Below are 24,584 nucleotides of genomic sequence, written 5' to 3' on the forward strand. Positions count from 1 at the left end.
TTATAGGTGAATTTTATTTGTAGCAAACACTTTCTTTACAAACCATGAGTTTATCTTGTAGGTGGCCTTTTAAAATAAACTACTTGATTTTATACACTGTGCTCATGCTTTGGCTTTATGCCCGACCTCCCAGGTTGCAAACATCCAGAGTAAGACTCAATATTAAAGAAAATAAACCAGAAAAAAAAAAAAACCTAGAAAATATTGCAGATGTTAGTAATAAATTACTCAGTAATATTCACATTAGAGCAGTAATAAATTATAATAGTGTTGGTCCTTAAAAATTGTCTTACTGTTTATTAAGACATTTAATCTTTCCCATGTTCCAAATGAAATGCATTACTGTTTTCTACTCTTAAAAGAGTTAGGTGTTAAGGGATATTGTGTTTATTCATTTGACTGATTCTATTCTATACAGAGGTTAAAAAACAAAGCAAAGCACCGCCCCTACAAGCATAGTATCAACTAGTACCAAATCCTTACTATATGTGAGAAAATTATGTTTTGGAAGTCAGTTACATTAAAAAAATATAATCTAGAATATACTAAAGGCAAAATGATTAATCCGACAAATTCTAAAATTCAAAACAATTAGAAGTCTATGGAGAAGTGGTAGATCTTGAAGGAAAAAAAAGGCATATTGAGGAAACCATGTTGGAACAGATGGCTTATATAAGGAAGAAGTTTTCAAATTATGTTCTGATGAGCCACCACAGGGGCTGGTCAACAAGGTGGTAAGGAGGCCAGCTACTGAAGTCTTTAAGCAAGGCAGCGCAGCAGGTATATTAGGAAGATTGATCTGACTTTGGAGCCAGAGGCTTGTGTTAGGAAATGACACCGTTAAGTCAGAGGAGATGGCATGAGCCTAAATGTATCACTGGCCGTGGGTTTGAAAATAAAATAGGAAGATAGATTCTTGAACTCTCACCAAGGAAAAACCAACAGGACTGGGTTAGAGATTGGATAGATAGTATAGCAGAGGAAGGGGGAGTCAAAAGATCATACAGTGACAAAAATGAAGAGTCTCATGTTGAATTTAAATCCAGTGGTACAAGAGGACATGGGACTATGGAAGATAATCGATTGTATCCAAATTCTAAAGGGAAATACTAAGTGGACTGAAATTAACTCAAATATGTAAACTAGAACTATTATGGCTATCTGTGGGATTTGTACCTTGTGTCAGCAGTGGGGATGAACACTGCAGACCTGGAAATTGTGTTTTGGTTGTTGCTTTCTCAGAACTCACTAGGCTAGATGACCCCTGTGCCTTTTAGGGGTTGCCATGTGTTAAATCCTAAAGCCCTGGGTTCTGTGGCTAGGCTAAAAATCCTGTATCCAGAGTCTGTGGATTGGCTTCTTCTAAAGTAGCCTTCACAGGGTAGTGTTGTTAACTAAGGCAGAGATTGTTAATAATGTGGCTTCCAGTGGTGAAGATAAATCCCCGGCAGAAGACTTGGTATTCCTTTGAGCTGGTGACAACAGCCCCAAACTCAGGGTTCATTTTTGTGAGGAATAACAAAGTCAACAGGTATTTACTATCCCTCCCCTACCAAAAAATAAACTATAAATGAACAAAGAATATAGAAATGTAGATATCCATTCTCAGTGTAAGAAAAAGCTTATTTAATATTAAATACAAACACCTATTTAATATAAAACTTCATAAATATAGGTGTTATGGGCTGAATTGTGTCCCCCAAATTCATATGAAGTCCTAACCCCCAGTCCCTCAGAATGTAACTGTATTTGGAGTTAAAAGATTAAAGAAAGCGATTAAGTTAAAATGAGGTCTTTGAGGTGTCTTAATCCAATGTGACTGGTGTTCTAAGAGGAGGTTACAACAGACCAAGGGATGACCATGTGAGGACGCAGTGAGAAGGTGACCATTGCAGTCCAAGGAGAAAGGCCTCAAAAGAAACCAAACCCACCAACACCTTGCTCTTGGCCTTCTAGCTTCCAGAACTATGAGAAAATATCTACTGCTTAAGCCATCCAATCTGTGGTATTTTTTTTTTTCCAGATTTTATTTATAGGGGCCCCTGGTTTTGTCGGTTGAGCATCTGCCTCCCCTCAGGTCATGATCCCAGGGTTCTGGGATCAAGCCTCACGTCAGGCTCTCTGCTCAGCAGGAGCCTGCTTCTCCCTCTCCCTGCCATTCCCCCTGCTTGTACTCTCTCTCTCTGTCAAATAAATAAATAAAATCTTTATTAAAAAAAACTTTAAAAGATATTTTATTTATTTACTTGACAGAGAGAATACACAAACAGGGGAGCAGCAGAGGAAGAGAGGGAGAAGCAGGCTTTCTGCTGAGCAGGGAACCTGATTCGAGGCTCAATCACAGACCCTAGCCACCCAGCCACCCCTCTGTGGTATTTATTTAATGACAGCCCAACAAACATAGTTCAACATGTATTTTTAGCAATATGTAAATAATACCAAAACAGTATCAAACAACATCAAAACAACTTATAAACAATATCAAAAGATAACAAGAACCTAGACAAAAATTGCTTAATATGCAAAATAGACAAAGAAGGACCTAGAATCTACAACACTCCAGTACCAGCATGTGTAGCACCCAGAACTTGGTCTTAAATACCACCCTCCAGTGAAAGGAACCAAGACTCCTTGGAGAAATGACTGATTCTAGGAACGAGGCAGGATATACATTGGATGAGTCTGGAGCATTATATAATGCCAGAAAGTATTGTTTAAAAAAAAAAACACACACACAATTATAAGGTCTGTCAGAGGGACATGGGAGCAAACTGAAAGATCTCAGTGTTCAAAGCCTTGAGCAGCAAAATGAAGTACTACTGTATTAAAACCCAAAGTGTAAAATAAACATAGGAGTCCTTATTGATATAAATAAATCATTGAATAAATAAGTGGAGAATAGATAAATCTCCCGTGCAGAAAAATTTCAGATAATTTGCATTGATACTCCACTCAAGAAGGTGGAACATAATTCCCTGGTTCAAGTATGGCCTGTGCATAGCAGCTTCCTTCCCAAGAATACAGTGTGGACAGGGCTGGGGTAGGGAGTCACCTCACAGTGAAGTCTGACCACTACCTCAGCCTGCTGGTCAGGGTTAACATCAACAGTGATAAATCATGTTGATAGTGTGTCCTTGATATAATAGGATAAAATGGTACTTTACCTCTTCAAAAATTCATACCTCAGTTTAATCACGAGAAAAACACCAGACAAATTCCAGTAAAGGAATCTCCTCCGGTATTCACCAATACTCAAAACTTGTCAAAGTCATTTCCCAAGGAAAGTCTGAGAATTTTTTTTTTTTTTTTTAAAACCAGGAGGACCTAAGGAGGCAGGATAGGTAAATACAATGTGCTATCCCAGATGGGATCTTGGGTCAGAAAAAGGATGGTAGGTAAAAACTAAAGCAATCTGAATAGAATATGGACTTCAGTTAATAATATATCAATATTGGTTTGTGAATTGTGACAAATGTACCATACTAATGCAATATGTAGATAAGAGGGGACACATATAGGGTTTATGGTAACTATAGTGTATTCCCAACATTTCTGTAAAATTAAAACTATTCCAAAAGATTTTTTTAAATAGATCAGAAAAGTAGACAACAGGATATCATACACCATATGCATCAAAAAGCCAGTAAACACTTGAAAAGAAAATCATGTTTACTGGTATTCAGGAATGTATATTAAAACATCAGTGAGATCATTTTTCCCCTATTTAGCTGGCAAACTTTGTTTTTTAAATAATGATGCCAGCGATCAGCCATGTATAGGAATGTAAAGTGGAACTGCTTCTCTGGAGAGCATTTTGATGATAGGTAAAAATGTATGTACTCTTTGAAGCAGCAACATCCTAACCAGGAAGTGAGTATCAATGGACAGAGAACTGTTTTTATGTTCTGTGCAATCGAAAAAACCTGGAAGTCAACAAAAAACCTATTATATGGGATTATTTAAATAAACTAAGGGAATCTCAATGTGGAATGTAATGAAGGTATTAAAAATACATACTGTAGAATATTTGAGGGCAAAAAACTCCATGATGTATTACCTGAAAATGCCAACTGTAAGCCATGTATAGGTGTTGTTCCAGTTCTGGGTCTGTCCTTTCATGGTATATGTGATTGTACATACCTGTTGGATCTGTGATTTGGCAAAAAAATCTTAACAGATGGCATTAAATTAAATCTTGTTAATGATTTAGGCATTTTATAAATGTTTAAAGAGAGCTATTTCAGTGCATGTTGTAATATATCAAGTATTGACAGCACCATTATTATAATCAGTAGCCAGTACTTCTCAAAATAGAGTAAAGGACCACTTTTGTATTACAAGTTGTGTGTGTGTACACACGTGTTATATTTAGGTTTTGGGAATATTACATGTGGACAAAAAGTAGGATTTGCATACAATAAAATGTTGCCTGCAGTTCTGTCTGGTACGGTTGGGACAATTTTTATTTTTGGTGATTTTCTACATTTTCCAAATGTTCAAGGAACCATAGACCATTTTTTGTGATGACAAAGGCTTTATTTTTAAATTCAAGTATAATTAACGGTATTATTAGTTTCAGGTGTACAATGAGAAAGTTTTTTTAAATGATGATTTTTAAAATATAAATTTTTTCCCATGATACTGTACCTAGAATTTTAAAATCCTCTTTGTTAAAAAAAAAAAGTATTTTGGGCGCCTGGGTGGCTCAGTTGGTTAAGCGACTGCCTTCGGCTCAGGTCATGATCCTGGAGTCCTGGGATCGAGTCCCACATCGGGCTTCCTGCTCAGCGGGGAGTCTGCTTCTCCCTCTGACCCTCTTCCCTCTCGTGCTTTCTATCTCTCATTCTCTCTCTCTCTCAAATAAATAAATAAAATCTTTAAAAAAAAAAGTATTTTTACTTTGCTTTCTGAGTGGATTTAGTCTGTGCACAAATTTGCATTCATACAAATATACACCATTGTATGTTTCCCATGTAGTTTCTACTTTTGTATTAGGTATAATTTTTATAAGTAGTTAAAAGCATTATTGTATTTGATTATTTTTCTCATACTTTTACTTTTAGGTTGGTGTTTGGAATGCTTTATCCTGCATATTATTCATACAAAGCTGTGAAGACAAAAAACGTGAAGGAATATGTAAGTATAGTTTTGTGAGTGATTAATTCTAGCTTAATGTATCTGTGATATATAAGACTAGAAAATCATTATTTTAGAAATAGCTGGGATAATGTTTTTGATTAAAAATGTTATGTAAATAAAAAGACTAACTTCATAAGCTAATTTTGAGTACAATTCCAAAGTGGAATTTCAAAAAAAAAGTTCACTGTCAGTTGGCATTTGAGTAAGTGTATGATTTCCAAATGGGTAATTGGATCTCTTACTCATTTTGTCTAAGTTCCAGTTTAAGAAGTTGGGGGGGGGGGGCGTCTGTTTTTTAGCCTGTGAATTTATAGGTAGACTGAGAACATAATTCTTTCTCACCCCAAACCTTTTTCCTTTTTTCATAGCTTTTTAATTGATTTAAATATACAGATACCTCATTACTATTGACAATTGCAGTCTTTTTTCTTCGTAAATCAGCCTCTACAACTGAAACTTGAATAACACAGGGGTTCCCCGCAGTGGAAAGTCTGCATATAATTTTTAACTCCCCCAAAACTTAGCTATTAATTGCCTACTGTTGACCAGAAGCCTTACCCATAAGGTAACAGTCAATTAACACATGTATGTTAAATACTCCATTAGAAGTAATCTAGAGAGGGACACCTGGGTGACTCAGTTGGTTTGGTATCAGAGTCTTGATTTCATCTCAGGTCATGATCGCTGGGTCGTGGAGCCTGCTTAGGATTCTCACTCTCCTGCTCTTTAAAAAAAAAAAAGTAAGCTAGAGAAAAGATGTTAAGAAAAATCATAGGGCAGAAAAAATACATTTAGGGCACCTGGGTGGCTCAGTCGTTAAGCGTCTGCCTTCGTCTCGGGTCATGATCCTGGGGTCCTGGGATCCAGCCCCACATCGGGCTCTTTGCTCCGCGGGAAACCTGCTTCTCCCTCTCCCACTCCCCCTGCTTGCGTTCCTGCTCTCTCTCTCTGTCAAATAAATAAATAAAATCTTAAAAAAAAAAAAAGAAAAAATGCATTTATAGGACTGTACTATATTTTTCAAAGAAGAATTTACATGTAAGTGGACCTGCACAGTTCAAACCTGTGTTGTTCAAGTGTCAACTGTACTAGCTGATACATTTCTTCTTATTTGGAGTATTTGTCATACTGTTATTAAAGGAGATCTTTTTTTCTGTATCTAATTAACTACAGTTGAAATATACAGGGGGAAGTTTCTCAACTTTGCACCTATTTCCCCTATAAAGCATTATAAACAGGATATGCAATAACTGGTATGCCTCTGTGTCTTTGTGTATGTATTTGTGGTATTCTCCTATCTTGCCTCTAAATCTGGGTGATTTTATTGGAAAAAAATTAAGTACAAATTGAAAATGAAGTTTATATAAGAAGCTCTAGTAATACGAAGATATTACCAGTGGGCACACAAATACCATGCCCTAAAATAAAAAGGGAGTAACAGTAAGAAATATGAAGGTATAATAATTTGAAAAAAAGAAATAGGCCTGTCATGTGTAAGTTAATGGTAAAAGAGCAAAAAAGATAGTGTTATTTAGGGACTGACCATTCTAAAGTATTTATCTATTTCTTATAGTGCATCGGTTTAACTTTGTTAGTGTTAATTTTTAGAGACTTAAAAACATGGGTTTGTGTGTTTTAATCCCTTAATACTCAAATTTTTATTACTGTATTTGTCTCTAAGTTTGGGATTAATAAGAATGGTCTAACCCTGAAATTTTAATTCTGCTTCATAAATTGAAGATAACCTGTGGAAGAGAATCCAGTAACATTGAAACTGATGGAAAAACTATAAAACTTGGTATATGTCACTATATATACATATGTATGCATACATGTGTGTACTTAGATATATACTTCACATATTGCCTTGAAGTTTTTAGCGAATAACTCATTAATGGAGTAGGAATTATCTGTACATAATTTTGCTATAATATTATGACTGAAAAGTTCACTTATCATCCTCTTGGGAACATCAGAATAAGTAGTTGAAGAGAAACTAGGGAGGTAGAAAGGCAGTTGGTTTGATAGTTACATGGTGATCATCTCTCCACAAATGAAATAAAACCTAAAAGCAAAAATGGTCAGGCATCAGAAAAGAAAAGGCAGGGCATTTACCTTTTAACAAGGAAATATGATACAGCCCGGAAGACCTGGTGACCATGTTATCTGCCGTCAAGGCTGCTAGAGAGACCAAGCTGAGATATCACATTAGAACATTTCCATTTATATGATTTCTTACCAATTTCAAAATACTTTTATATATTATTGTTTCTAATTGCTACTGTAACAAATTGCCACGTACTTACTGGCTTAAACCAACCCAGAGGTATTCTCTTGCAGTCCTGGAGATCAGAAATCTGACATGGATCTAAAGGGCTCTACTCTTTCTGGAGGCTCGAAGGAAAAATCTGTTCCCTTAACTTTTCTAGCTTCTACAGGCTGCGTGCATCCTTGGCTTATGGTTCTATTCATCCTCTTCAAAGCCAGAAACGTTGAGCTGAGACTTCTCATGTTTCCATCCCTCTGGTTCTTTCTTCTGCCTCCTTATTCTGCTTACAAGGATGGTTGTGATTACACTGGGTCCACCTGAGTAAACCAGGATCCTCTCCCCATCTTAGGGTCACCCGGTTGGCAAGTGGAATTCCATCTGCAACCTTATTTCTCCTTTACCATGTAACCTAACATATTCTTAGGTTTTAGGAATTAGGACATAGACATCTTTGGGGGAGGGAGACATTATTTCATGTACCATAATATCTCACTGGTCCTCACTACAACTCTAAACCAATAAATAAAGTAGGCAGGGAAAATATTTCAGTATTACAGTCTCAGAGAAGTAAATCAACTCGTCCAGGGTCACATGGATCATTAAGGCAGGAATGGTACCAGACTGGATATCTTGTTTATAATGTTTTATTCTTTCTCTGCTACCATGCTACCTTTACAAAAGTAGGTGAGGATTCTAGCTTCACAAAGAAATAGGAACGGTTTCCACAACCTGCCAGTAGATGTGCGTCCAAAGTAGGCCTTCCAGGGCCACAAAAATAAGGATATTTTTTAAGAAGGGCACTGAGGCCGCTTAACCAGTCAGTACCAGGACAGGACTCATAAGCATCTAAATCAACTACGATCAAAATGGTTAAAGATGAAGTTAGAAGGTTTTGAAAACGTTGGCAGTTCTTTAAGTATTTCCAGTCTAAATTTACTTTTGACAAAATGTTCAAATATTATTTTCTTGCTGAGCCTCACCTAAACTTAATCTGAACCTAACTCTGATCATAACAGTTTTACTAGAACTCTCTTCTCAAGTTTTCATATATCATGATCCCATCCACATTCGCTTTGTTTTGCATATGGTAGTTTCTTAGCAAAGTTAATCTTCTTCAGATTTCCCTGTTATATTTTTAATAGCCTTTTATATTACCTGATATTGTTTGTATGTGTGTTTGTCCTCCTCACCGGAAACAGCTCCTTAGAGTTTTGTTGTTTTGTTAACTATGTTGCCCTACCCAGAACAGTACATAGTATATATAGTAGGTACTCGGAATTTTTTGAATGAATGACTAAAGGAATATTCAGAATAAGGAAAGGGGTGCCTGGGTGGCTCAGATGGCTGAGCGTCTGCTTTGGCTCAGATCATGATCTCCCAAGTCCTGGGATCCAGCCCCATGCTGGGCTCCCTCCCCAGAGCAGGGAGTCTGCCTCTCCCTCTGCCTCGTGCTCTCTTTCTCTCAAATGAATAAATAAAATCTTAAAAAAAAAGAATAAGAAAAGGAAGAAGAGTTGAAGAGTGTACATTTCTTAAGTGGATTGGTCTAGTTTCTCAGCTTTGATTCTGCTGGGTTAAGGAGTAGTCAGTCCAGTCTGACTTACCCAAAGCTCAGTTTCTTTGTGGAATTTGGTTATTACCTAAATTCCACTGGTATCTACTTCAAAATTGTTTTCAGAAAGCAAACATTTTAGATTAATTTACTTCTTTCCACCCTAACTACTACCATTCCCCTTAAGCCTGCAAATAGTAGATTGCACCTGATAAAACAGATGCTGTGCTCAAATCAAAACAAATGGAAAGTGCTGTGTATTTTGGCAACCTTCCTTTCTTCCTTTGCCTATTTTTAAAACAGAGCTTTCCTAGGATATAATTTCCTGTATAGTGTGGCTGATATGGCCTACTTAAAGTCTTTCAGCCTTGCAGTAATTGAAATGTAAACTTACTGAAGAATTAGTATGGTTTTGCAAATTTTTTTAGGCTTATACCATCTCGTGACTTGAAAATAGAGTGTTTACTTCCAAGTCGTGTGTAATTGCTGTAGCTTTTCTAGGAAACCGTGTTCTTATTCTAAGAATGTTGGAGAATGTGGCAATGAAAAGATTGGCTGACAGCACTTAAAAAATCAAAATCAGACATTTGGTCCCGAGATTTACTGTGGGCAGGAACAAAGAACAGTTAAAACTCTGGGAGATTACTCTTTTAAAGGCTTAGAAATAGCCCTCTAAAACCCTATTGACTTGGTTTTGAAAGTGACCTAATTTTTCCTGAATACTTGGGTGATATGAAAATGAACAAATACACCACATACTAGCTTAATAGTTCTTTTCAATTGGTAAAAGCTGAAGTTGTCTGCTAGTTTTAGGGTGGATATAAAAGAGGAAAAAATACAGTAAAGGAAGTATACATCTTTTTTATTGTCAAGAAGTGTTCCCCAGACATCTTTTCATATTTGTGTTTAAAGATTTTATTTATGTATTTGAGAGAGAGAGACAGCATGAACAGGGAGAGGGAGAAGCAGACTCCCAGCTGAGCAGTGAGGATCCTGAGATCATGACCTGAGTCGAAGGGAGAGGCTTAACCAACTGGGCCACTGAGGTGCCCCGTCTTTTCATATTTTGGATTAAAAATAGTCATTTGATTCAAGGGTTTTCATTTGGGAAGTGTAAAGATTAACCCTCTGATTAAGGTGGAATTTTTTGAAAATCAGTTTTGTCAGGCCACATGCTTATCTGTTTATTTACCATTCTGATCTACTTTTAATTTAGGTTTTATTTTTATCAAAGCTGTACTTATTTATAATTTTAAAATCAGTTTTGTAAAGCTTTTATTATGAAAAAGAACAGTTTCCCACCTTCGCCATCCCTACTTCTCTCTTGACGCCACTACTTTCAGCTCTTTTATCTGAATCATTTAGTATTTATTTCCATATCTAAGTAACAGACTTATATTGCTATTTCTTAATTTTTCAGATGGACATTATCGGTTGACTTCTTTCTATTAATAGTAGCTATCCATTGTCACTATACACATGCATATTTCCCTGTCCGTGATAGCCTCCCAAGGTCATTACAGTGTAATTTGGGTTGGATCAGTATTAAATATTTGCATTATTTAGGCCAAGTTAGAAAGAAGCAGTAGACTCAAGAGATAAAGAACACCTAGAACCAGGCTGCTGGGTTATCATCCCAGCCCTATTACTAGCTGTGTTGTCATACAAGCTATTTGACCTTTCTGTGCCTCAGTTTTCTTATCTGTAGAATGAAAACTATTGTAGTACGTCCTCAGGTGGTTGTGAGAGTTCTATGAGTTAATGAACATAAAGCATTTAAATCAGTACCTAACATGTATTTTTCGCTATAAAAACACTATTTGCATTTGGTCTCTACAGTATCCTACCATTATCATTTTTTTTTCCTGCACAGTAGTTTATTTTCCCTGGTGTTCTTCATTGTCTTGTTTTTTGTTTGTTTGATGTTTCACTTATGTGGTATTCTCTATTACTGCGCATTTAGACCCGAACTCTCCACAGTTGTGTAGATTTCTTCTCAGTGCGTTATCATCCATCAGATATTCCAGACTGGCTCTTGTTTTAGGTCCTCAGATTTCTTAATCTCCTGTTTTCCTCCTTTTTATTTTACTTCCTCATTTAAATGAAATATATCCTTCCCAAGAAGGCTGTGTGAGAGGCAATTTTCTGATCTTTTTTCTTCTCTTTCCTGTCACTTTTTCTTTTTGCTCTGTTTTATGATGGATTTCTCAATTTCATCTTCTAACCCTCTAGTTAATCTTTTAATTCCTGCTCTTGTGTGTTGAATTTCTAAGAGCGCTTTTCATTCAGTGAATGTTCCTTTTCCTCTAGTGTCCTATTCTTACGTTGTTTAAAATAGCTTCCCTTTTGCCCGAGTCTATGAATGATGGTATTTTAGATGTGTTCTTTCTGCATAGTCTCTCCATTGAATTCCGTTTGTTTCAGCCTGTCTCTCGTGTTTGATTTTCTCAAATATTGCATAGTCCTTGGTCCACCACTCATGTTGGAGTATGATAATCACAAGCTGGCTGGAGGCCCTGTGCCTGTGAAGAGGCTTGAATGTCCTCTTCAGTGTAGGCTGATCTGATGAGGCAACTATATCTGTTCCCAGAGCTCCTGAGAGGACATACCACAAACTGAATGGCTTAAAACAAAAAAACAGAAATTTATGTCTCATGGTTCTGGAGGTGAGAAGGACATAATTGAGATGTGGACAGGGCCATGTTCCCTCTGAAACTTGTTGAGGAGAATCCTTTCTTGCCTATTCCCAGCGTCTGGTGGTTGTCAGTCCTTGGTGCTCCTTACCTTCCAGCTGCAGCACTTCACACTCTGCCCCTGCACTCACCTGGTCATCTCCCCCATGTCTCTGTGTCTGAGTCACTTCTCTGCTCCTTACAAGGAGCCAGGCACATGAGATTCAGGACCCACTGTACCCCAGTATGACCTCATCTTAACTAATGACACCTGCAGTGTCCCTGACTCCATATGATGTCACATTCTGAGGTCCTGGGGGTTAGAACTTTGTATTAGTCAGATCAGGCTACCATCACAAAATACCACACACGGAGGAGCTTAAACAACACAAATTGATTTCCTCACAGTTGTGGAGGCTGAAAGTCCAAGATTAAGGTGCCAGCATGATTGGTTTTTGGTGATGCCTCCTCCTGGCTTGTAGACAGCCACCTTCTCCCTGTGTCCTCACGTGGCCTTTTCTATGTGCAAGTGTGAAGAAAGCTCTTGTGTCTCTTTCTTATAAGGACATGAGTTCTATCAAATTAGGGCCCCCTTATGACCTCATTTAATCCTAATTACCTCCATAAAGGCCCTGCCTCCAAATACAGTCACCTTGGGGCTTATGGCTTCAATATATGATTTGGGGAGATCACAATTCAGTCAATAACAGACTTGAACATATCTGAGGGAGACACAGTTCAAACCATAACAACTGTTTCCTTGGAAAATTATCAAAATGTCTGTAACTTTAGGTATTTTCTTTCATGCAAGTCAGACTCTTCAGAGAAGATTCTTCCATTCTGAAAGGTTCTTGGTTGCTAGCATTCCAGTGAGAGAATAAGGGTTGGGGGCTCTCAGTATTTATAAACTGTAACTTAATTCCTACTCACCTGTGCCAGAGATTTACAAATCCAGAGCTCCTCTGACTCACTCTTCCCAGAGAATCAGCCGCAAGGTTCTTCTCAGAGGAAGGAGGCACATCACCAAACCACTAGATTGGGAGGGCATCTGGGGGCCTGCCTGCTCCTTAGGCAGACTTAACAGCCATTCTTCCTGTCTTTTGCCCTAGTGGCCAAGAATTGTGTCACCAATTCTTGAGCCTTTCTGGAGCTCTGTGGTGTCAAATTGGATTGCTTCTCAGTTTTTCCCACTGTCAGGTTAATATTCAGTTTTTTCAGGCCCCCTAAGTCAGTTGCTACTCATCCACTTCCTTCCTACCTCCAAAAATTTCGACACTGTCTCCTCTTCTATATTCTTCTGGACTTAATATCTTTTTAAAACATCACTTTTACTGTTGTTTTAATGAGATTTGTGGTAAGGATGCAATTAAATGTATATATTCAGTTTATCATCTTTACCCAGATTCCCAGATTGACTTTGTGAGTGGACTACTTCTGGCTGAAATATACTGTGATATCAAATAAGACTTATTTTGTCATTAACAGTGGTTTTTAAAATGTGTTCGCATAGAAGATAGGTTAAAAGTAGTAATAGATACCAGTTTTTAGATCTTTGACAATCTTTTAAAAGTTAATTTTAACTGACATACAATGAATACATATGTATCCATCTTGTCTTGAGTTATTTGGTTTGTCAGTCAAGTACTGATAAATAAAAATCACAAATTTCACTTAGGACAGTTAAATAAAATCACTTGGGACAGTTCATTATCCTTTAATGAAATAAATCTACTTACATTTACCTTAAGGTAGGTGATGAATATTCTTTTATAAACCTAACTTTGATATGCCAGGTTTACTTATTATATGTTAAATACATATCAGTATGTAATTTCACTCCTGAAGTAATTGATGCTGTTATAATTAAGTGACTTATACTCTTCCTTATGTTTTCTAAAACCAGTTTCTTCATGATCATCTCATGACCATTACAATGAATCCACTTTAGAAAACAAGTGTTAAATTTAAATAAGGTTATATAATCGGGGTGTGTGGTAATGAATGTCTAGCACAATTCCTTCTAAAATTTTAGAATGTGAATTACAGTACCCCTTGACCTTTATGAAGTCAACAAAAGCATTCCTACAGTTTTCACACTAAGATATAGCTAGCCAACCACAGCTATCTTGTCCTTTTCTAGCTTCTGATGCAAATGCTTTGGAAAACACACACAAAGAAAAAAAAATTCTCACAGTAACATTTAAACCTAATAGGCTCACTTGGGCTTTTGCTAATATCTAAGAAGAATTTGACCAATTGTAGTGCCAATGGAAATAGATTTTTTTAAAAACAGGGACAGAAACGGTTGTTTCCATTAAAGGAAATGCTGTTAAGTAGTAAATTGGAGGGAGGCCTAGCCACCTCCACCCCAATCCCCAGTGATAGAACAGCTGAAAATCAGAAAGGCTACACCAACCAAAACACTTGATTGCCACTACCCTCACTGTGGGGAAACAGCTCGCTCACTGTCTCTCTCTCTCTCTCAAATAAAGAAATAATAAATCTTTAAAAAATAAAAATAAAAGCTTATGAGAGATGTTACTTCAGAAATATAATACAAATGTAGAAAGATGAAATTCTTGTGAAAATTACAAAAATATATTGAATTATACAAATACATGAAATTTTGTCTATCTCTTGGCTATCAGAATATAGACTGATTCTTTTTTTATTTTTATTTATTTTTTTTAAAGATTTTATTTATTTATTTGAGAGAGAGAGAGAGAATGAGAGAGAGCACCAGAGGGAAGAGGGTCAGAGGGAGAAGCAGACTCCCTGCTGAGCAGGGAGCCCGATGCGGGACTCGATCCCAGGACTCCGGGATCACGACCTGAGCCGAAGGCAGTCGCCCAACCAACTGAGCCACCCAGGCGCCCCTGATTCTTTTTTCTAAACCACAGATCCAAACTCTGTAGGTAAAATGAGAAAACAGTCTTCAAAAGGTCTTGAAAAGTCACAAAAATAGATTGAGTTGAGTAGTTTTATTTTAAAGTACTGTATTAACTTACAAAGGTTTCCAATAGGCATCTTTTCTTTTAACTTTTTATTTAAATTCCAGTTAATATGCAGTGTAATATTCATTTCAGGTGTACAATATAGTGATTCAACACTTCCATACAACACCCGTGCTCAGCACAAGTGCACTACTAAATCCCCATCACCTATTTCACCCATCCCCCCACCCACCTCCCCTCCAGCAACCCTCAGTTTGTTCTCTATACTTCGGAGTCTGTTTCTTGGTTTGCCTCTCTCTTGTTTCTTTTAAGATTTTATTTATTTATTTGACAGAGAGAGACAGTGAGAGAGGGAACACAAGCAGGGGGAGTGGGAGAGGAAGAAGCAGGGGGAGTGGGAGGAAGAAAAGCAGGCTTCCTGCAGAGCAAGTAGCCTGACGCAGGGCTCCATCCCAGGACCTTGGGATCATGACCTGAGCCGAAGGCAGACGCTTAACCACTGCCTCTCTCTCTTTCTTTTCTTTTACCCCTTTGCTCGTTTGTTTTGCTTCTTAAATTCCACATACGGGGCGCCTGGGTGGCTCAGTCGTTAAACGTCTGCCTTCGGCTCAGGTCTGACCCTGGGATCGAGCCCCGGATCGGGCTCCCTGCTCACCGGGAAGCCTGCTTCTCCCTCTCCCACTCCCCCTGCTTGTGTTCCCTCTCTCGCTATGTCTCTCTCTGTCAAATAAATAAATAAATCTTTTAAAAATAAATAAATAAATAAATTCTACATATGAGTGAAATCATATGGTATTTGTCTTTGACTATTTCAATTAGCACAATACTCTCTAGCTCCATCCATGTCATTGCAAATGGCAAGATGTCATTCTTTTTGATGGTTAATATTCCATTTTGTATATATACCACATCTTTATCCATTCATCAATCGATGAACAATTGGACTGTTTCCATAATTTGGCTATTGTAGATAATGCTGCTATAAACATTGGGATGCATGTGTATCCCTTGGATTTAGTGTTTTTGTATTCTTTGAGTAAATACCTAGTAGTGCAGTTGCTGGATTATAGTGTAGTAATATTTTTAACTTTTTGAGGAGCCTCCCTACTGCCTTCCACAGTGGCTGCACCAGTTTGTATTCCCACCAACAGTGCAAGAGGGTCTCTCTTTCTCCACATCCTCACCAACACCTGTTGTTTCGTGTGTTGTTATTATCCATTCTGACAGGTGTGTCTTGGCTATCAGATTAAATACAGACTGATTCCTTTTTTTTAAAACCACAGTTCCAAATTCTGTAGGTAAAATGGGGAAGAAAATCTTCAAAAGATCTTGAAAAGTCACGAAAGTCAATGGAGTTTGAATAGTTTTATTTTTAAATATTGTTTTAATTTTCAAAGGTTTCCAATAGGCCTCTTTTAAATGAAGATCAACACTTGTTTTATTATGTTATATCCTTTTATTATTATTGTTTTAAGTAGGCTCCATGCCCAGTGTGGAACCCAGTGCAGGGCTTGAACTCATGACCCTGGCTGGGATCAAGACCTGAGCTGAGATCAAGAGTCAGACACTGAACTGACTAAGCCACCCCGGTGCCCCTAAGTATGTTTTTTTTAATCCCCAAGTAATTTTTATGTACAGCCAAGGTGAAAATAATTAAGAGGTATCTTATGTTATTGTAAAAAGTAATAGTTTTTACCACATTGTACTTTTTTAATGTAAGTTCAGGTATGCAGATGGACATCAAATAACAAATTGTTTTAGAAACACTTGTATGGAAATGGACTAATTAACAACTTGGAAGGTCTTGTAGAAAAATAATACTTTAACAGAATTATATGACAGAATTATGAGGTAAGGGTATTGAGTTTGACTTTCTCTTAGGTCCTGTGTTGTAGGACTGGCTATACACAGCATTTCCTCCGTCAGTGAAATTTCCCGTCAGAATCGTGCACCTTTCTTCACCTTACTCCTGCCTCTCTGTTCCTCTGACTGTGTTTGCCCAGGGCCTTCAGGCTGTCCTGCACCCTGGCACTCAGCCAGCCCTTTCTTACCCCCAAGGATCCTGTGACCTGCCACACGTCCCTCTCCACTCACCCAAATGTGAACTTCAGTTCTCTAGGTGAGGTTGATTGCACATGCTTTTGAAGGGAAGTAATTTGATATCCCAGGTTCATTTTCAGTCATGACAGAGATTTATTCTTTCTGGGGTTTTTTCCTACCAGTCTGCTTCTCAAGAACACTGTGTTCTCCCATGTGGTATAAAGGCTGATTCTTACTGTTTGAATGATTACTGTATGTTCAAAGTATGCTGCTGAGCCTAGAATATAAAACTACGAGTTGTATATGAGTATATCTTACCTTAAGAATGAAATTTTTCATGTTCTATGTCCATCGTAGTCTTGCCTGTCACCTGGAGAAAGGAGCATATCCTGCAGTAGCTAGGTTAGCTCACTTGTGGAAATAGCAAGATGGGATTGTCTGTGTGAAGACAGATGGAATGGTGGTACCTCAGTGCCTAAGGAATGGTGCCAGTCCTTGGAATACTTCACGTGGGAAACATAATGGGCCAAGACTTTGGGAACACTTAGGGAAAGAAGAAGGTAGAGTGATTAATTTTTATTTATTTATTTATTTTTAGGTAGAGTGACAATTTAGTGTTAAAAGTAGAGCATTTCAGGGGCACCTGGGTGGCTCTGTTGGTTGAGCATCTGACTCTTGGTTTCGGCTCAGGTCACGATCTCGGGGTGGTAGGATTGAGCCCCGAATTGGACTCCTCACTCAGCCAGGTGTCTGCTTGAGATTCTCTCCCTCTCCCTGGACCCCTCCCGAGAAATTCTGTGTGGTTCTATTATAAGGGAACTGTCTTTCTCACAAATATTTATTATCCCAAATAAATCAATAGTGCTTTAAACAGTATAAATAGAAGTGAACTGTGAATTCTCAGCCAGTAAAGATGGAGAGAGTTATTTTGGACGAAGAGGTCGTTCCTTCCTAAATTCTGCTCCCGGGAACAGTTCCCATAAGCAGATCCTGCTTTTTACATCTTCTTTCCAACACTCCTTTTAAATTAATTATCACCTAGTTTTTAAACATTTTTGCACTTTTGCCTTCTCTCAAGTTCTTCAAACTGCTGAGGTCAGGGTTGAGATACCTGGGGCTTCTGTGATTCACAATCACTGGGGAAGACCAAGGAAGTAAGGTGACAGAGGCTTCCATTTCTAGTTACAGTCCTTCAAACCTACAGGCTAATTAATCCGTGAGGTCTTTGGCAGTGATGCCTGGGATCTGCAGGTAAACCGTGTGGCAGCAGCTTCACCATCTGAAAGTATAACCCCCAGACATCTGAGTCTGGGGGAGCTGTACAAAGTTAAGATAGTCTTAAATGGGGCAGTGGGGGAAGAAGTTGAGGAAGTCCAAATCAATTCTAGCCTCATGTATTCATCCCAAACACATGCCCCTTTTTTAAAAAAAAGAACTCTATTCAACCATGGTCTCTATTCACTTTGGATTGAACTTCAACTAGCTTATTTTCAAGCATGCTTCTACTTGGCACAGCTGTGGGAAAAATCCCATAACTGAGCCATCTGGGTTGGATAAAAGAGGGAGTTTTTCTATTGATTTCTCACATTTTGTTCCTTTTTGTTTTTAGTGGGGAAAAATCATTATGAAGTAACCAAATTATTGCATAATGTTAATGAAACGGGAGAAATCTTTTCAACTCTATACTATTTCTAAAGAATTCTATATTAGAAGGTCTCTCTGTTGTCTCTGAAATGTGGTGTAGAATGAATGTTTTGGGTGAATGGACTTGAGTGAATAATAATGGTCAGAAAATAAAGTTCTCTTTGGGTGGTCTGAAATTCAGCAATGTTTATTTCTTTTCAGACTCAGCAAAGATTTTTTTTTTCCTATGAAGCATATTTTAGCATTTTATGATCTGGATTTACTTAGTGTGGTTATAATTGAAATCATTAGGCATATGTAATTTTTCATTTTTTCTTAAAGACCAGCATTAATTGCTTTATGATTCAAAGAATCTGAAATTAAAAAATGTTGGGAAATTGTTTAATCTCTGATAAGTCTGAAAACAACTTTGACAACATAGACTATTTTGTATGTTACAAACTTCTGTTTGCAGTCCAGAGTTACTTGTTTGAGTCTTGCATCAATCCAGACCTTAGAATTAAGAAACTAATTTTTTAAAGATTTTATTTATTGATTTATTTATTTATTTGAGACAGAGAGAGAGAGTGACCACGAGTGGCATGGGAGGATGGGGGTAGCAGGGAGAGGGTCAGAGGCAGGCTCCCGACCGAGCAGGGAGCCCAATGTGGGCCTTGATCCCAGGACCCTGGGATCATGGCCTGAGCCGAAGGCAGCCGCTTAATGACTGAAACCCCAGAATTAAAAAACTATTAAGCAGGGGCGCCTGGGTGGCTCAGTCGTTGGGCATCTGCCTTCGGCTCAGGTCATGATCCCAGAATCCTGGGATGGAGCCCCGCATCAGGCTCCCTGCTCAGCGCAGAGCCTGCTTCTCCCTCTCCCACTCCCCCCCGCTTGTGCTCTCTTTCTCTCTCTCTGTCAAATAAATAAAATCTTTTAAAAGAAAAAAAAAAAGGAAAGAAAGAAACTATTAAGCAAAAGTCTTCCTCTGTTCTTGCTTTACCAGACCCAGGGTGCTAGGTGCTGGCAACATGATGGTGAACACGATGGTTTCTGTCCCCATTGGTTATTATACTCTAAGCAGCAGGGGTAGATATTATATAAACCATTTCTTAGATATGCTACAAAGAAAAAGGATGGTGCACAAAGATTATATATGACCTTTAGAGGGGGAGGAGTTAATTAGGGAAGGCTTTCCTTTGGAAGTGAAGAAATTTAATTCATACAAGGCAAATGAATATATAATATAATATTATAATAAAATACATAATAAAATATTAGTAGTTACATGGTGGAGCAAACATTATGCTGGTTATCACCAATTCTTATCCTTTTATGTCTTCTTTTACTAATCCCTCCCATGAAAGCTTCTTGGTGGTAGGAACACCTCAACATCAGGTTTATGCCTGTTTCACGTGAAAGGGCTTTGTTTCTAAAAGGCCCTGAGTAATATCTTTTGAATTAATATACCACATAATTTTTCTTTTCATCATGCAAGTGTAATTATGCACTTATATCAATATTCTAACATATATAATACTGTTAATACCACTGTTGTTATAATATCACACTGGTCCTAGCATAGAGAGAATAAGTTATATAAAGATACAATTTAAAGAAAAAGAAATTTTTTTTTCTTTTAATAGGCTCCACACCCAGTGTGGAGCACAACACAGGGCTTGAACTCGTGACCCTGACATCAAGACCTGAGCTGGGATCAAGATCCAGACGCTCAGGGCACGTGGGTGGCTCAGTTGGTTAAGCGTCTGCCTTTGGCTCAGGTCATGATCCTGGAGTCCTGGGATCAAGCCCTGCGTCAGGCTCCTCGCTCAGCAGGGAGTCTGCTTCTCCCTCTGCCCTTCACCCCTCTCGTGCTCTCTCTCTCTCTCTCTCTCTCTCTCTCAAATAAGTAAAAATCTTTAAAAAAAAAAAAAAAGATCCAGACGCTCAACTAACTGAGCCACCCAGGTACCCCAATATTTTTTAATTAATATGCCATTACTGCTGTTACCATGACTCATAAATCTGTAGCAACATGCCTCCTTCCACGAAAACATGATATTCCCCTATATATTCGGGGCCTGTGCATTGCTCTCAATTTCTGTGATGGAAATCAGAAGGATTATTTCACAGTTGCTGTTCACTTTTTGTTTGCTTTATTCGTTTGGGGATTTCAGTCAATTTCATTGTCTATGGGTATAAATCATAAAAACTTGTTTTCTTAAAAAAATGTTAAAAGATCATGAACTGGGGGCGCCTGGGTGGCTCAGTCGGTTAAGCAACTGCCTTCGGCTCGGGTCATGATCCCAAGGTCCTGGGATCGAGCCCTGCATCGGGCTCCCTGCTCAGCAGAGAGCCTGCTTCTCCCTTTCCCTCTCTCTGCCTGCCCCTCTGCCTGCCTGTGCTCTCTGTCTCTCTGTCAAATAAATAAATAAAAAATACCTGAAAAAAAAAAAAGATCACTCTTCCGGGGACGGCGTCCGTAGGCATTCAGAATGGTCCAGCGTTTGACCTACCGTCGTAGGCTGTCCTATAATACAGCCTCTAACAAAACTAGGCTGTCCCGAACCCCTGGTAATAGAATCGTTTACCTTTATACCAAGAAGGTTGGGAAAGCACCAAAATCTGCATGTGGCGTGTGCCCAGGCCGACTTCGAGGAGTTCGTGCTGTGAGACCTAAAGTCCTTATGAGGTTGTCCAAAACGAAAAAACACGTCAGCAGGGCCTATGGTGGTTCCATGTGTGCTAAGTGTGTTCGTGACAGGATCAAGCGTGCTTTTCTTATCGAGGAGCAGAAAATCGTTGTGAAAGTGTTGAAGGCCCAAGCACAGAGTCAGAAAGCTAAATAAAAAAATGAAGCTTTTTTGAGTAATAAAAAAAAAATCAGAAAAAAAAAAAAAAGATCATGAACTGAGACCTACTTTTGCAATCAAGGGTAGATAAATGCATACCTATTAAATGGAGCATGGTCTTTTGATAGTAAATTTAGCCTATGGGTATATTCATTTTACAGTATTCACTCAGGCTTAAAATATCCTCTAATTCCTTTGAGAGAGTAAAGTTATGAACACCATCACATGACTGTCTGGGTTTCTGAAATGCTAAGGCTTTGTAAAAGCCTTATGGATTTTGAGTAATAATAAAGCAGGTGCTGGCTTGTTAAATAAGCTAATCTGATCCACGCACTATATAAACTAGAATGTAATTTTAGATACTGTGGTTTTATATCACAGATGATTCTATAATCTCCAAAAGAACTTGCCTAATTATAAGAGTCTATTTTCTTGGAATATAAGTTCATTTTGATATTTAAATGATTCTAAGATTCCATTTGAAGAAACTTTTACTTATAAATATTGTATTTTAAATTAAAATATTCACATTTCTCTAGTCACAAAAAAGTACATAAAGCGTTCCAAGATTTATTTATTATTCTTTTAAAGATTTTATTTACTTATTTGACAGAGAGAGAGAGAGACACAGTGAGAGAGGGAACACAAGCAGGAAGAGAGGGAGACAGAGAAGCAGACTCCCCACTGAGCAGGGAGGCCAATGCGGGGCTCGATCCCAGGACCCTGAGATCATGACCTGAGCTGAAAGCAGATGCTTAACTAACTGAGCCACCCAGGCGCCCTGCGTTCCAAGATTTAAATATGACTGCCAGTTCATTGTGACCACTTTCAAAAGAGGTTTATTACCAAATAATTAGGAAGAATGGAAATTACAATCTTGTATATAAGTTAGCCCAGTTCATTAATTCTTTTAGTAAATATCTTTGCGAATGTCTTTTGTTCCACACCATAGGAAACATCAGGTATACTCTTGGGAAACAAAACAAAGCAAAGTGAGCATCAAACAACATTTTTCAAGGAGTAATCCCACTGACTTTTATGCACTTTATACTTTGGATATTTTTGTCTCCCACTCAGAATATACCCACTTTAAAACTTTATACATATTTCTAACCAGCTAATTTATCTGATTTATTGACCTAATGAAAATAGAAGGGGATTGCCGCTGAAGCCATACAGACGAACAGGGCAGATGATAATGAACAAATTCACAGACAGAACCACACTTGCCAAGGGATCACAAAAGTAGTTTAAAATAGTATTTCTCTAGCCCTTCCCCGATCTGCTGCATGAGAACATCACTACTTCCTGTCCTCCAGATCCTCCTGAGAGTCCCCTGAAAGTGTCTCAACCAGAATTTCTTAACATGGTAGTCCTCTTCTCCATTTCCAGAGCGCTGTGGTGGTATCACCTTCACCACCAACCAGGGCATTAACTGCGTCACACATGGCAGCCGATGGCATTGGGACTCATGCTTCCCTCATTCTGGAACCTTGGTTACTACAGCCTTGCTTTAGCGTAACCTTTCATGTTAGGGTAGGCTAAGCTACTATAATTATAATGTGTAACAAAAATGCAAGGCTGAAGGAATATAGAAATGTATCTCTCTCTCATAGAACAGCCCAGGTTAAGCGTTCATTTTGGCAACAAATTCTCCTCATGCCATCCTTCAAGAACTGGGACTCTACCTACCTTCAACACATGGCTTCCAACGTTGCCCTGCTCCCTGCCCTCCCAGGCCACAAGAAGGGGGGAAGAGCCTGTGGGGGAGATACACCCACTTCTCAAAAGCCTCACTTCACATTCTGCTGGGGAGAACTGGATGCATGGCCCCACCTACCTGCAAAGGGGGCGCTGAGAGACACCAGCCCGGGCTGTTCTGCTGTTAGGCCTCTTGATGGACAGCAAGCTGTCACCTCCCATCTCTCGTTTCACTGTCCTTAACCTAGACCACTGGCAGCCTCCTGGATCTCACCTCCAGAGCAGCTGAGGCCATCCTTCGTCTCATAATCTAGAACATCTCTACCCAAGGCTGCTGCTTTTCCCATCCAGATGAACAGCTTGTCCAAACCTTTACCACTGTCCTCCAACCCACCCTCCTTTACAGTCACACCCAGCCTGAAGGGGTCACCTGCTCTCCTCCTCTAGAGTAAAGATAGAGGTCCCTGGCTCTGATCCTCTTCCCAACACAGCTGGTCTTTTCTTTCCTTCCATCCCAGAGGAGCATGCCTCTCTCCTGCTTTCTCGAGCCTGCTCTTCTTCCTAATCTAATTCTTGTCTTTCTCATGTGGGATCTTGTTCCATTAAGTATCCCTGCTTTCTCTTCATTTGAATCTTCTTATCTTGCTGGTAAAATTTTCAATCCTTGAGAATGTAAACATGCTTTCTTTTTGCTTTGTGCTATTCTTTTATTCTTCCTCTTTTTTTTTTCTTTTAAAACCAGATCTCCTAAAGGGCTAGTTGATGCTCACCCGTCCTGCTGTATCTCCTCTTGAGTGTCTAACCTTTTGCAGTCTTTAAAGAACGGAGCATGCTGAGCTGTGCACAGCCCATATTCATTCAGCAACTGATCAATATGTATTTATGGAGCTCTTTCGATGCTAGGCACAGGGAAAAATTCAGCAGTGAGCAAAATAAAAGTCTTTCTCCTCTTGGAGTTTACATTCTAGTAGGGAAAGGCAAAAAAAAAGTAAACATTTGCTAGATGTGTCAGTGATATGTGATAGGTTTCTAAAGAGAAAAATGAGTCAGGATAAGGGAGCTAGGAGGACACTGATATTTTAAAAGACCTCTCAGGTAAATATTTGGGTAGAGACTCGAAGCAAGTGAGAAAGTGATCCACATGGATAACTGCGGGAAGAGCATTTCAGGCAAAAAAAAAAAAAACATGAAAAGCATGTACTGAGGCCCTGAGGCAGGAGTATATCTGCGCACACAAGGGCCAGTAAAAGGGCCCAGGACAACAAGGAGGAGCAGATGAGGCCAGAGAGGAAGCAGGTGCCACATCCACAGAGTCTTCTAGGCCATGGTAAGAATACTGATGGAAGCCCTAAGAGAGGTTTGAGCAGAGGAATGATGTGATTTGGCTTCTGTTTTAAGGAGAACCTCGGACTGCTGTATACAGAAAAGACCCAGGAGAGCAGAGTGATTGGTTAGGATGCTGTGGGGATCATGCAGATGGGAGATGGTGGTCATCTGGGCTGGGGAGGGATCTGTGGAAGTGGTGAGAAAAGACTTCCATTCTGGGTGGATCAAAGAGATGGCAGGCGAGGTAGTGCTGGGACCTTTCATTCGCCCTGCAGCGGAATTTCCCCTTGCTTATGGCCCAGCAGGCTGATTCATACAGACTGCATCAGCTCTGGCTTCCCTTTGGGTTTGGCCCAGAAGCGGCTTCTGCAGAAGATCAGAAGGCAGGATGAGCCTGAGGTCAGAGGATTGTCCTCCCAGCATCCTCCCTTCCTCCCCTGTCACTGTGGGTTGACT

At 38.9% G+C, this 24,584-nt stretch overlaps 2 protein-coding genes across 3 annotated transcripts in view; both read left to right on the forward strand.

Moving 5' to 3' along the window:
* The window catches only part of REEP3 (receptor accessory protein 3), a 105,623-nt gene that overhangs the window by 47,480 nt on the left and 33,559 nt on the right, over positions 1-24,584 (forward strand). For both annotated transcript variants that reach the window (XM_027590362.2, XM_027590368.2), the window contains exon 2: positions 5,064-5,136. In XM_027590362.2, coding sequence (XP_027446163.1) covers positions 5,064-5,136 — 73 coding nt within the window. The remainder of the gene's footprint in view (positions 1-5,063; positions 5,137-24,584) is intronic.
* LOC118356314 (60S ribosomal protein L34) lies at positions 20,717-21,139 on the forward strand. Its single transcript, XM_035724122.1, has one exon. It carries the CDS (start codon positions 20,745-20,747, stop codon positions 21,096-21,098), a length of 354 nt encoding a protein of 117 aa, XP_035580015.1. The 5' UTR covers positions 20,717-20,744; the 3' UTR covers positions 21,099-21,139.

The sequence above is a fragment of the Zalophus californianus genome, chromosome 15, assembly GCF_009762305.2.
Source record: "Zalophus californianus isolate mZalCal1 chromosome 15, mZalCal1.pri.v2, whole genome shotgun sequence".
NCBI classification, from domain to species: domain Eukaryota; kingdom Metazoa; phylum Chordata; class Mammalia; order Carnivora; family Otariidae; genus Zalophus; species Zalophus californianus.

Bases quoted from the DNA above. Each gene is read 5' to 3' on its own strand.
- LOC118356314 (XM_035724122.1), top strand. From the start codon at position 20,745: ATGGTCCAGCGTTTGACCTACCGTCGTAGGCTGTCCTATAATACAGCC.